Below are 12,921 nucleotides of genomic sequence, written 5' to 3' on the forward strand. Positions count from 1 at the left end.
CTAAATTAACGTAGATTTTACCTTTTTATTTAAATTTTTATATAATGATAATCTAAATGGACGTCTTAACAACTTAAAATTGGTTTTGGATTTAAACCATCTTGAACTTTTATTATGTTGTTTATTAGGAAAAAGAGTCAACTAAGGTTGAATTTTCTTTTTCTTGAGTTGACTTGCTTTTTTTTTAAAGTACTAGCAAAGGGTAAAAGTGTGGACTGAGTGAGGAAGTTCGAAACTTGCACCCTTGAGTACAAAGGTTGAATTTATAACGAGCTCTTGACAACTCATTACTGCATGTTACGTTGTTTGTTATTATTATTAACTGGTTATGTTGATACTTATAACTCATTAAATTAATAGGGTACGTAGAATGCAATATGTTATCACTGTATAGGAGTTCTTCGTAATTGCAAAAGAAGAAGAAAAAAGGATGTCTGATCCCTAAAATAAACTTTAGGGTATGGTAAAGAGAGACCAATACTATTCTTAGTAGAGTACTTTACCCTCAAAATTGAGTTCAGTCAATATCTAACAACAATTATACGTGGTGGTTCATTTGTCAATATGTACAACAAGAAATGACATTAAATGAATATTCTTATTTCCCGCGCAGTTCAATTATTTCCTAACAATAACCTCATGAATTTTAAAAATAAAAGTAACTCTTAATTTTCTTACCTATGATTATTCTTTTTGTTGAAAAAAAATAGGACTGACAAATAAATTTGTTAGGGAAAATTTACAAAGTAGTCCAAGGAAGAGGAAAATTGACGGACTTAAAATATGACATTCAAAATACGTTATCATTTATATAAAAATAAATACTATTATAAGATTAGGAAACAAAACTTGCTTACGTCTCAAGGAAATATTCCTTCGTTCACAAATCTTTTTGAACGAGGAGACAGATTATTAAAGAAAAGGAAACTTAAAGCCATATATCAAAAAATAGATTTAATTAGAGAAGCACTAAACATTCTGTCACGACCCCAATTCCGGTGATGGCGCCCAACACACTGCTAGGCAAGCCCGACCATTCAACAACATTATCCCAAATTCTTATTCAGATTATAGATAAATATCACAAAGAATTTACTAAGTCATCCCTCTCAAGTGTATAATTAATAATAAAACTTGCGGAAATTCAACTAAAATTCCACACCATAGCCCAATAGAATCCGGTGTCACGAATATGAGCCTCTAATACAGAATATCCACCTATTACAAGTCTGTCTAGGAAAAATGCGGAATAAAAGATAGAGATAGAGGGGAGAGATCAAGGCTGCGAACGCCATGCAGCTACCTCAATACTCCCGAATATTGCTGCTCAGCTAAACAAATCCTCACTCAGCCTGTAGTGTGCCTGGATCTGCACGCAAGGTGCAGGGAGTAATATGAGTACTCCGACCCAGTGAGTAATAAACATAAATAAAGGCTGAGAATAAGAAATCATGGAAAAATATAAAGTAAACTATAACTAGTAGTTTAGAACAACAAATAGTGAAGCAACAAGTCAGTTAAATCAGAGTACCAAATACTGAGACAGGTATAACAGATAAAAACAAATGCATGAATGCAATGCAATGCATATAATGGTACACTCTATGCATGAGTGCAATGCCATGCATATGATGGTACACTCTAGTACCCACTGCGGCGTGCAGCCCGAGCCATCCATTTTATTTATCGTCGACGGTGCTCACTGGGGGTGTGTACAGACTACGGAGGGGCTCCTACAACCAAAGCGCAATATCAAGCCATCTCGTGGCATCAAATCTAGGCCCTCAGCCCCATATCAATATCAGTATAAGCAACCAGGCTCTCGGCCTCAATATCAATACAGCCCGATCCATGCTCAGTTCAAAAATTATCATAAGCCCCTTGGGCATTTGTAAAACAGTAGCTCTCAGCCCGAAATATCATTTAAAAATATTATTTAAGTTTTCAAATCTTAGAAAAATGGTTGAGTTTGCAAAACAATATTTAAAACTTTGGACTGAGATCAAATGATATGCATGTATGCGAAAACAGTGATGTCAATCCCTGAAGGATTTAAATAATTGGCAAGAAGCCCAAATGTAACAATTAAATCCAAGTAAGGATGATTCTCAATTTAGTTCAAGTAGAGAATACTGTATAAACATCTCTCGGGATGGACCTAGTCGCAATCCCCAACGGTGCTCTACCCCACGCCCGTTATCCGGCGTGTAAGTCACCTCAATATAGCATTACGATGTGAAATTTCGGGGTTTCAAACCCTCAGGACATCATTTACATCAATTACTCACCTCGAACTGGCTAATTCTCTAGCTCACGATGCCTTTGCCCCTTGAATTGGCCTCTACGCGCGTCGAATCTATCCAAAATCAGAACGAATACGTCACAATATGCTAAGGGAACAAAGCCCAAGAGAAAACATTCGAAAAATATCAAAAATCTCGAAATTAGCAAAACCCGAGCCCCGGACCCATGTCTCGGAATCTGGAAAAATTTACATTTTCAGAATCCTCGTACCCTCACGAGTCTAACCATACCAAAATTATCCAATTCAGATACCATTTGATCCTTCAAATCATCATTTTACATTTTTGAAAGGTTCCACAATTTTCTTCCCAAATTCCATCTCAAATCACGAATTAAATAATGAATTCAGTGATAGATTCATGTACTCTAACCAAATCTGAGTTAGAATCACTTACCCCGACCAATTTCTTGAAAAACCTTCGAAATATCGCCAAAATTCGAGCTCTCTAGGTCAAAATATCAAATAAAATCCAATACCTCATATTTATAGAGTACCCCTCGGATTCCGACACCGCTGACCGCACAAAAATGACCGCTGTCCGCGCAAAATCAGTGGGGTCAGCGCAGAAACGTCCGCGGCCGCGCATGCCTTGCTCTGCAGAGACAGGCTTTAGTATGTTGGATATAACTTTCGCTACATATGTCCAAATTGTGATATAGTTACCTTTATGGAAACTAGACACGAAGGGCTACAAATTTTGTTTTTGAATCACCTCAAAATTCCTTGTTGATCAAAAGATATGAGCTTCCGAAGTAGGGCCAGCAACCTGCAGTCTTGAGTGACCGCGGCCGCGGCGACTTTGACGCGGTCAGCGCTAGGCCAGCGCGCCTAGCGCGAAAAAGAGTGTGGTCCGCGCCACAACTGCTGCCCCCTCCATTTTCTAGGTTCTGGGGGTGTCCCTACTTGCTCAAAACTCAGCCGAAACACACCCGAGGCCCTCGAGACCTCAACCAAAAGCACCAACGCATCCTAAACATTATTCAACCTCATTCCAATCATCAAAACACCTCGACTAACACCAAAAATCATCAAATCACATCGAATTCAAGCCTATGAATGTCAAGAACTTCCAAATTCCATTTTTTGATAAAAAAATCCAACCAAACCACGTCCGAATGAACTCAATTTTGCAGACAAGTCCAAAATGATATAACGAAGCTACAGAAACTCTCGGAATTCCATTCCGACCCTCGGATCAAAATCTCATCTATCAACCGGAATTCTCCAAAATACTAACTTCGCCAATTCAAGCCTAATTCTACACCGTACCTCCAAAACCACTTCCAATCACTCTTCTAAGTCACAAATCACCTCCCGAAGCTAACCAAACCATCAGAACTCACATTCGAACCCTCTAACCCACAAGTCAACATCGGTTGACTTTTCCAACTTACGCCTTCTTAAAAGAGACTAAGTGTCTTATTTCTTATTAAAACCAATCCGATTTAACTCTAACACACCGAATACCGATAATGAAAAATGAAGAAGCATAAAATGGGGGAAACAGGGCGGTAACTCACGTGACGACGAGTGGGGTCGTCACATTCTCCCCAACTTAAACAAACACTCGTCCTCGAGCGTACCCATAGTTGTCCTAGAAGCCAACCGAAAGCTGAATGACCTTATCGAGGATAAACCCGGGGATGATCCCACGTCATCCTATCTCACATGGGTCCGATAACACGTTTTAACTAAAATCACACAATCCAGTCTAGCTCATAAATCATAGAACCACTTTTCACTTTTCGGAATCATACACAAGATCAGAACCTCACACCTATATTCAGAATAAGTCTGAACCATCTATAATAGACCATACATGCAACCTAGGGTGCAATTATATGATATACCAATAACTTAAACACATGCATCGATAACCTCTATTCACAGCAGTTGCCCACAACAACCAAATACCGATAAAAATCTCTTATTAGCCAAGGTCTCATTCCAACACTTTCATATACTGCCAACGGTAATTGAAACAAGCAATAAACCCTAATTATTGCTCAGATCAACCATTCATGAGGCCATTTCTCCTCCGGCAATTACCATAACAAAAAGTTTTTGAATCGAACCTCGATATTTACCCATCACACATACTGAAATCGAAACCATTCGCATTCATTAATGATTTCAACGATCTCTTCTGACCAAACACACTACTCTGGTGACATGACACATCAATACATGCCTAAGGCACAACTTGCATAATGCGTGAACCAATAAGAAACGGTCCGAACATACTCAATTCATGAAAATGACTCAACTGAGAGAGATGTACCTCAAACTCACCAGTACTGCCACAACACAAGGCTGAGACCCTTTCTCACATCATAGAAATAGGACCCACAAATTTGACCCGCAAGGTCATGTTTCCACATAGCTTTGCTGCAACGCGCGATCCTATCCAAATACTACTCCACATGAAACACCTCAAGTCACTATGCTTGAAAACGACAACCATGCTCAATTGATGTTTGGATCCAAAGCAAATCATTACACCCATGGTGAAACAAATAACACACACCACGCAAACCTGATAGAACATAACCGGTACGTTATTCACTAAGCAACACCCAATTACTCATCCCGCTTGACTTCCACTACTACAACTCCTATCGGAGCCAGATGATCCGGTGCCCGGCACTAAATTAATACCGAAATCAACAATCTCGCCTGGCGACATGCCTAGCCATATTAAACTCATCTGAAAAGTTCCCCAACACCGGAACTAAACTAATGATAGCAACCTTTGCACTGGCATCTATCACGAATGCTGAATTAAGAAAGCAATCCTTCCCAACCGTCCGCTGGTCCTTTGAAATATAAACCACTCTGCTAGAACATAATCCAATGCACTTCATCACTCAACCCGTGGCATTTTCGGTATTGCCCGTAGCGCAATAGTTCAGAATCACTCAACACTAAGACAACCAGTCTGAATTCCGACATCACATCCAAAATATGACATACCAGCAAACAAAGATCCACTCGAGCCTCCAAATCCCGATTGCCGCTAAACGGTGTCTAATACACACGATCCACCACTACAACCTAGCATGTACATGAGAACTCCCAGTCTCCAACTCCATATGGCACACAAATCATCATACTTGATTCCAGTTTCCACCGTGCGAATACATGCACACCTTTGATACCCAATCATTCGATGATAAATACTCTAAAATTTCCATGTGCCATACAAGCAACTAGAATATCAGCAGTCGATCCAGCCTTAAAATGCTGCAATACTATTGAAGTGTCATCAACTTAATCACATTGGCCTTTTTTTTTCCTGAAACATATACCCTCTACAAATCACTATGATTAGAAATACAATTTCCTTAATCATCTGAAGATCATTCACCCTAATAATCTGAAGCTCATCCCTCTAATCACCTAAAGCTGCCTGTACTGCCTAAGAATGTTATGAATTTCCATTCAGAACTGAACTATAACCTTACACACTCAAATCTCAATCCTTCACAACATATCGCATATACCATATCATCCTAAGGTAACATGAGGACTTCACCTCCCTTCCGAACCATGAACGTTTACATACTCAACTAGTCAAGAACTTCCATTGATCCCATCTAGAAGAAAAATCATTACACATCCCATGCTCTACATGACATACATAGGTCTTGTTTAAATTCTTACAATACCGACATGACGGATGAGATCTGTATAAATTCATAACACCGCCAAATCAACAATTCATTGGGTCTATACTTCTAGCAAGAACTATCACCTCATTATGAACCAAACAATGGTCTTAGCCCCTTAATTTACTTCATATACTCAGATTGCACTGATCTCGAATTCAATGATCTCGTCTCACCCATTACGAACTGCTCAGGCAATAAGCCACCCCAGACATAATCAAATGATGCCCTAATATGCCAACAGGCTACCAATTCGAACGAGATACAAAAACAAGAAAACGAACTATGGAAGGAATTACCAATCTCACGTACTAATACAAACTTTCCTTAGAGAGCAGGAAACAAGGCATACAAAATAGCATATAGAAAACTATACTCAACATCACACTGTTGCGGCGTGCAACCCGATCCAGATAACATACCCATGGCGGCATGCCACCCGATCCACACATAGAACTCATATAAGGAGATGCACATCAAGCCAAATTTGCTCATTACAACAAAATACCGAGTATCGGTCGTAAGCATGCTAAGTGCATAATAATATCTCTGAGGGACATATAGCGTCATAAGCTACAAAACTCAAGCACAACTGAGGTGCTATGTACAATCTGAATTTCAAGAGCCAAGATGCTTATATAACGTCATTCCTACACAGATTCTCAACACATAGCAATTTCTCAAGTCGTCTCACAACTCACACGATGCAATGTATCACTACGCAAAATATCTGACAATGAAACATCAACCTAACTACTCCTCCATGAGGACCGCATTACTAAAATGCACACATCTGGCCTGATATAGAGCCATTATTCACATTAAATCTATCCACCGACTGCAAGCTGATTCTGATCACACTGACTAGTCTGATAACCTTTTAAAGGTCCATAATAACTCCCATTTTTCTCATAACACACAAGAACAACCATCACAATCGGAGTAATCCTCCCCAGTTCACAACCCAATAAGCCAAGTCCCCTCCAGGCATGAATCTTCAATTTAACGACACCATCACAAACTTCATACTTGGTTTACATCTTTAATCAATCAAGTGATCACATGCCATACTTATATAATCTTCCCATGGGACACACTCCCACAACCTACCACAACAATATCTGGAGCGTACCTCCAAACCACCGGTCGCACTAACGCTGAAGAGCGATCCAGAATCATTAACCAGGACGCAAAACCCTTTTTACAAAACACCGATCGTAGGTGATGCTGAAGACAATACCAACTTACTGTAAACATCGAAACTTATCTCCTACTCATCCGAGCTCATGACATCTTGTCAAAATTTTCCTTCACTCATGCCATTCTCGGCCCAATTTCCACAGCCAGAATTGATTCACCAGCATGCATCAAATTAGAACTAACATAGTACATAACCGCATAATCCGCTAACCAATAGCAAGCTCCCCAACTTAGCTCGAAGCCATAGATCACAACACACTATACTCATAACGCATATACTCCATTGTTGCCTCAATACCATAGTGAGATTAAACTCGATCCTTCATAAGCTTGTGGAAACACAAATCATTTAGAATTTTTAACTCTTCTGCAAATCTCGCATTCACTCACACAACAGTTAAGACCACTCTCTAGGCGATCCAATTTAGATTTCAACACATTTTATTCACTTGCAATTGAGGTCTTCTAATATATAAGATAAGGATAACACAACTTTGCAACACCCCGTAGGAGATGACCCACCTGCTTCGCCTCCAACTAACATTTCTGCATACCTTCCACCACCATAAGCATTACGTAGTCACTTGATCTTCCTAAGTCTGAACTCATACTGTAACATGAAATTTACTTCACTCCCAACTAGGAGACATGAAAAGATTCTTCACACGCCCATAACTCGGGCTATATCTTGAATCACGATGGACTTCAAACATCTATTAGTTCTTCTATCATTCAGCAGACCCTTCTCGTCGCTTCCAAATCATATAGATACGCCTCACATTACTAACATACTCATCACATAGCCACAACCATCATTTCCACTAACAGGGACACTATCGAACATATAAGTTCAAAAACACTAGTTCACATAATCATCACCTCAGCACTCCAGCCATAGGCAAAGATCCAACGTCAAGTCCTCCAGACTGGCCCACCATAAACTCACAGAGATAACACCTCGCCCCTCGATCGGGGAATCACAAGCCATCGAGGCACATCTGATACTAAGAGCTCATGCGCGCATACGAACACGTGGAAGGAATTTCAAAAGTTTCTTTTTAAGATGAATTAAGGACACACGATAAGAATTCAAGAATGTGAAGTTTTCCTAAAGGTTCTGCAGCCTCTCGAGGATAAATACAGACGTCTCTGTACCGATCTGCGAGACTCTACTAAACCGGCTCATGACTCGCGAGACCAAGTAACCTAGGCTCTGATACCAACTTGTCACGACCCCAACCCCGGTCATGATGGCGCCCAACACACTGCTAGGCAAGCCCGACCATTCAACAACATTATCCTAAATTCTTATTCAGATTATAGATAAATATCACAAAGAATTTACTAAGTCATTACTCTCAAGTGTATAATTAATAATAAAACCTGCGGAAATTCAACTAAAATTCCACACCATAGCCCAATAGAATCCGGTGTCACGAATATGAGCCTCTAATATAGAATATCCACATATTACAAGTTTTTCTAAGAAAAATACGGAATAAAAGATAGAGATAGAGGGGAGAGATCAAGGCTGTGAATGCCATGCAGCTACCTCAATACTCCCGGATACTGCTGCTCAGCTAAACAAATCCTCACTCAGCCTATGGTGTACCTGGATCTGCACGCAAGGTGCAGGGAGTAATGTGAGTACTCCGACCCAGTGAGTAATATACATAAATAAAGGCTAAGAATAAGAAATCGTGGAAAAATACAAAGTAAACTATAGCTAGAAGTTTAGAACAACAAATAGTGAAGCAACAAGTCAGTTAAATCAGAGTACCAAATACTGAGACAGGTATAACAGATAAAAACAAATGCATGAATGCAATGTAATGCATATGATGGTACACTCTATACATGAGTGCAATGCCATGCATATGATGGTACACTCTAGTACCCACTACAGCGTGCAGCCCGAGCCATCCATTTTATTTATCGTCGACGGTGCTCACTAGGGGTGTGTACACACTCCGGAGGGGCTCCTGCAGCCCAAGCGCAATATCAAGCCATCTCGTGGCATCAAATCTAGGCTCTCGGCCTCATATCAATATCAGTATAATCAAAAAGGCTCTCGGACTCAATATCAATATAACACTGCTGCGGCGCGCAGCCCTATCCATGCTCAGTCCAGAAATCATCATAAGCCCCTTAGGCATTTGTAAAACAGCAGTTCTCAGCCCGAAATATCATTTAAAATATCATTTAAGTTTTCAAATCTTCGAAAGATGGCTGAGTTTGCAAAACAATATTTAAAACCTTGGACTGAGATCAAATGATATGCATATATGCGAAAACAGTTATGTCAATTCTTGAAGGATTTAAATAATTGGCAAGAAGCCCAAATGTAACAATTAAATCCAAGTAATGATGATTCTCAATTTAGTTCAAGTAGAGAATGCGGTATAAACATCTCTCGGGACGGACCAAGTCGCAATCCCCAACGGTGCTCTACCCCACGCCCGTTATCAGGTGTGTAAGTCACCTCAATATAGCGTTACGATGTGAAATTCAGGGGTTTCAAACCCTCAGGACATCATTTACATCAATTACTCACCTCGAACTGGCTAATTCTCTAGCTCACGACGCCTTTGCCCCTTGAATTGGCCTCCACGCGCGTCGAATCTATTCAAAATCAGAACGAATACGTCACAATATGCTAAGGGAACAAAGCCCAAGCAAAAACATTCGAAAAATATCAAAAATCTCGAAATTAGCAAAACCCGAGCCCCGGGCCCATGTCTCGGAATCTGGAAAAATTTACATTTTTAGAATCCTCGTAACCTCACGAGTCTAACCATACCAAAATTATCCAATTTCGATACCATTTGGTCCTTCAAATCATCATTTTACATTTTTGAAAATCTCAAATCACCAATTAAATGAAGAATTCAGTGATAGATTCATGTACTCTAACCAAATCTCAGTTATAATCCCTTACCCCGACCAATTTCTTGAAAAACCTTCGAAATATCGCCAAAATCCGAGCTCTCTTGGTCAAAATATCAAATAAAACCCTAAACCTCATATTTATAGAGTACCCCTCGGATTCCGACACCGCTGACCGCACAAAAATGACCGCGGTCCGCGCAAAATCAGCGGGGTCCGTGCAAAAACGTCTGCGGTCGCGCAGGCCTTGTTCTGCAGGGACACGCTTTAGTATTTTGGCCATAACTTTCGCTACAGATGTCCAAATTGTGATATCGTTACCTTTCTAAAAACTAGACACGAAGGGATACAACTTTTGTTTTTAAATCACCTCAAAATTCCTTGTTGATCAAAAGATATGAGCTTCTGAAGTAGGACCAGCAACCTGCAGTCTTGAGTGACCGCGGTCGCGGCCACTTTGACGCGGTGAGCGCTAGGCCAACGCGCCCAGCGCGAAAAAGAGAGCGGTCCGCGTCACAACTGCTGCCCCCTCCATTTTCTAAGTTCTGGGGTGTCCGTACTCGCTCAAAACTCACCCGAAACACACCTGAGGCCCCCAGGACCTCAACCAAAAGCACCAACGCATCCTAAACATTATTCAACCTCGTTCCAATCATCAAAACACCTCGACTAACACCAAAAATCATCAAATCACATCGAATTCAAGCCTATGAATCTCAAGAACTTCCAAATTCCATTTTTTGATAAAAAAATCCAACCAAACCACGTCCGAATGAACTCAAATTTTGCAGACAAGTCTAAAATGACATAACGAAGCTACAGAAACTCTCGGAATTCTATTCCGACCCTCAGATCAAAATCTCACATAGGAACCGGAATTCACCAAAATACTAACTTCGCCAATTCAAGCCTAATTCTACACCGTACCTCCAAAACCACTTCTGATCACTCTTCTAAGTCACAAATCACCTCCCGAAGCTAACCAAACCATCGGAACTCACATCCGAACCCTCTAACCCATAAGTCAACATCCGGTTGACTTTTCCAACTTAAGCCTTCTTAAAAGAGACTAAGTGTCTTATTTCTTATTAAAACCAATCCGATTTAACTCTAACACACCGAATACCGATAACGAAACATGAAGAAGCATAAAATGGGGGAAACGGGGCGGTAACTCACGTGACGACGGGTCGGGTCGTCACACATTCCAAAAGGAAGAAATTAGTGGACGAATCACAAAATAGATATAAATAAAAGAAATAAGAAAAACTAGTACATTCTAAGTAATTATATATGCTAATAAAAAAGATGGGAAAAATGAAATAAACGTATGGAAAATATATAGGATGAGAATCTTCTCCGTACCAATCCGCAGCTTCAAGGTAAAACCCTAAAAGAAATGAAACAAATCATGCATGAAAAATAAGCTATATATCCAACTCCAAATAGCTATAGCCTATAAGTATAGAGTACCTCAAAACTCAACCATCAATTCATAGCTAGCTACTATATCTTAGTAGGGTTTCCGCCATTCTACTATTTCTTCCTTACTCATAATTTCTTCGCAGCAGTAGTACTGTTCATTAATGGAGTATTCTCAGGCTAAGTGTTTTTCTCGCCCGATGGGTCATCGCTTTCATCCGACCGACAGGGAAGTGCTCAAGTATCTAATAGGGTTTGTGAGAGACGACCCACTTCACTCTCAGAATGAACTCATGCAGGTGGCGGATCTCTACGCCGACAAGGAGCCATGGCAGATTTTCGAAGCTCATGATCAGGGAAACAACAACAACAACAACACTCGTTACTTCATAACGCCGCAGAAGAAAGAGAAGCCAACGTGGAAAAGAGTTTCAAGAACTGTTGGGAAGGGCACTTGGAAGCCTCAAGGCAAAGGCCGAGAGGTGTTTGATGATAAAGGAAGACTCATGGGTTACGTGAAAAGTTTGAAGTACATCCCCGCTAACAAATCGTCAAACAATGTGAATGGCGAGTGGTTGATGACAGAGTACTCTTTGTTTGATCGTTATCTGGCTGCTAGGGAGATTAAGAACAAAGGTTTCGTAATTTGTAAGATCAAGAAGAAGGGCAAACCTGGTGACAAGAAAAAAGGAAACAATATTGATGAGGTAGTTAATGATGAGAATATGAGAGATATTGAAGAATTTATCAACACCGTGTTGCAAGAAGATGTTCAAGTTGAAGACAATGGTATAAGGTCGAATGGTACTATAGCAAAGCTGGATGATCAAGAGAATAATATTATCCAATATGTAGAGGGAGATCAAGTTAGAGACCATGTACTTGGTTTGTTGGATTCCACAGAGGATATTGTTGATGTGAATGATCATGAGGAGTATGTTGAAGATTGCGTAGATGAGGGGGTTGAAGTTCAAGTCCATTTACTTGAAGAATACATTGATTCTGTTCTGCAATCAGAAGATGTTCAAGCTGAGGACAATGGAATGATGTCGTCGAATGATATTATAGCAAAGGATGATGAAGAGAATATGGAATACCAAGTCGAAGACAATCAACATGCTACATTCTGGGCTTCCCCGAAAGATGTCGATATGGATACTATCAATTTCTGTTAGTCATAGGATATATAATGTAGTTTAATAATCCCAAGCTAGCTCTTAGATAAAGTTACAAACCTGTACTACAATACTACTCCTATGATTTATCAATATATTTGAATTTTTCTTATGTTTCTGTAATACTAGTTTTTAACTAGCTAGGGATATGTGGTCGACATATTAAAGATGGCCGTTGATAGTTTATGTAGTACTACTAAAACTTAATACTACTGAAAGTTCTGCCAAATTTTTTGTTATTCCTGTTTTGGCGTCGATTCCTGTT

General features: G+C 39.9%; 1 protein-coding gene across 1 annotated transcript; it reads left to right on the top strand.

The window, feature by feature from the left end:
- Nucleotides 1–11,645: 11,645 nt before the first annotated feature.
- LOC104245131 (NAC transcription factor 32-like) lies at nucleotides 11,646–12,656 on the top strand. Its single transcript, XM_070155650.1, has one exon. It carries the CDS (start codon nucleotides 11,646–11,648, stop codon nucleotides 12,654–12,656), a length of 1,011 nt encoding a protein of 336 aa, XP_070011751.1.
- The last annotated feature ends 265 nt before the right edge of the window (nucleotides 12,657–12,921 follow it).

Source organism: Nicotiana sylvestris, chromosome 1, assembly GCF_000393655.2.
Source record: "Nicotiana sylvestris chromosome 1, ASM39365v2, whole genome shotgun sequence".
Lineage (NCBI taxonomy): Eukaryota > Viridiplantae > Streptophyta > Magnoliopsida > Solanales > Solanaceae > Nicotiana > Nicotiana sylvestris.

Excerpts from the sequence above, each read along its gene's own strand:
- LOC104245131 (XM_070155650.1), top strand. The coding sequence starts at position 11,646 with ATGGAGTATTCTCAGGCTAAGTGTTTTTCTCGCCCGATGGGTCATCGC.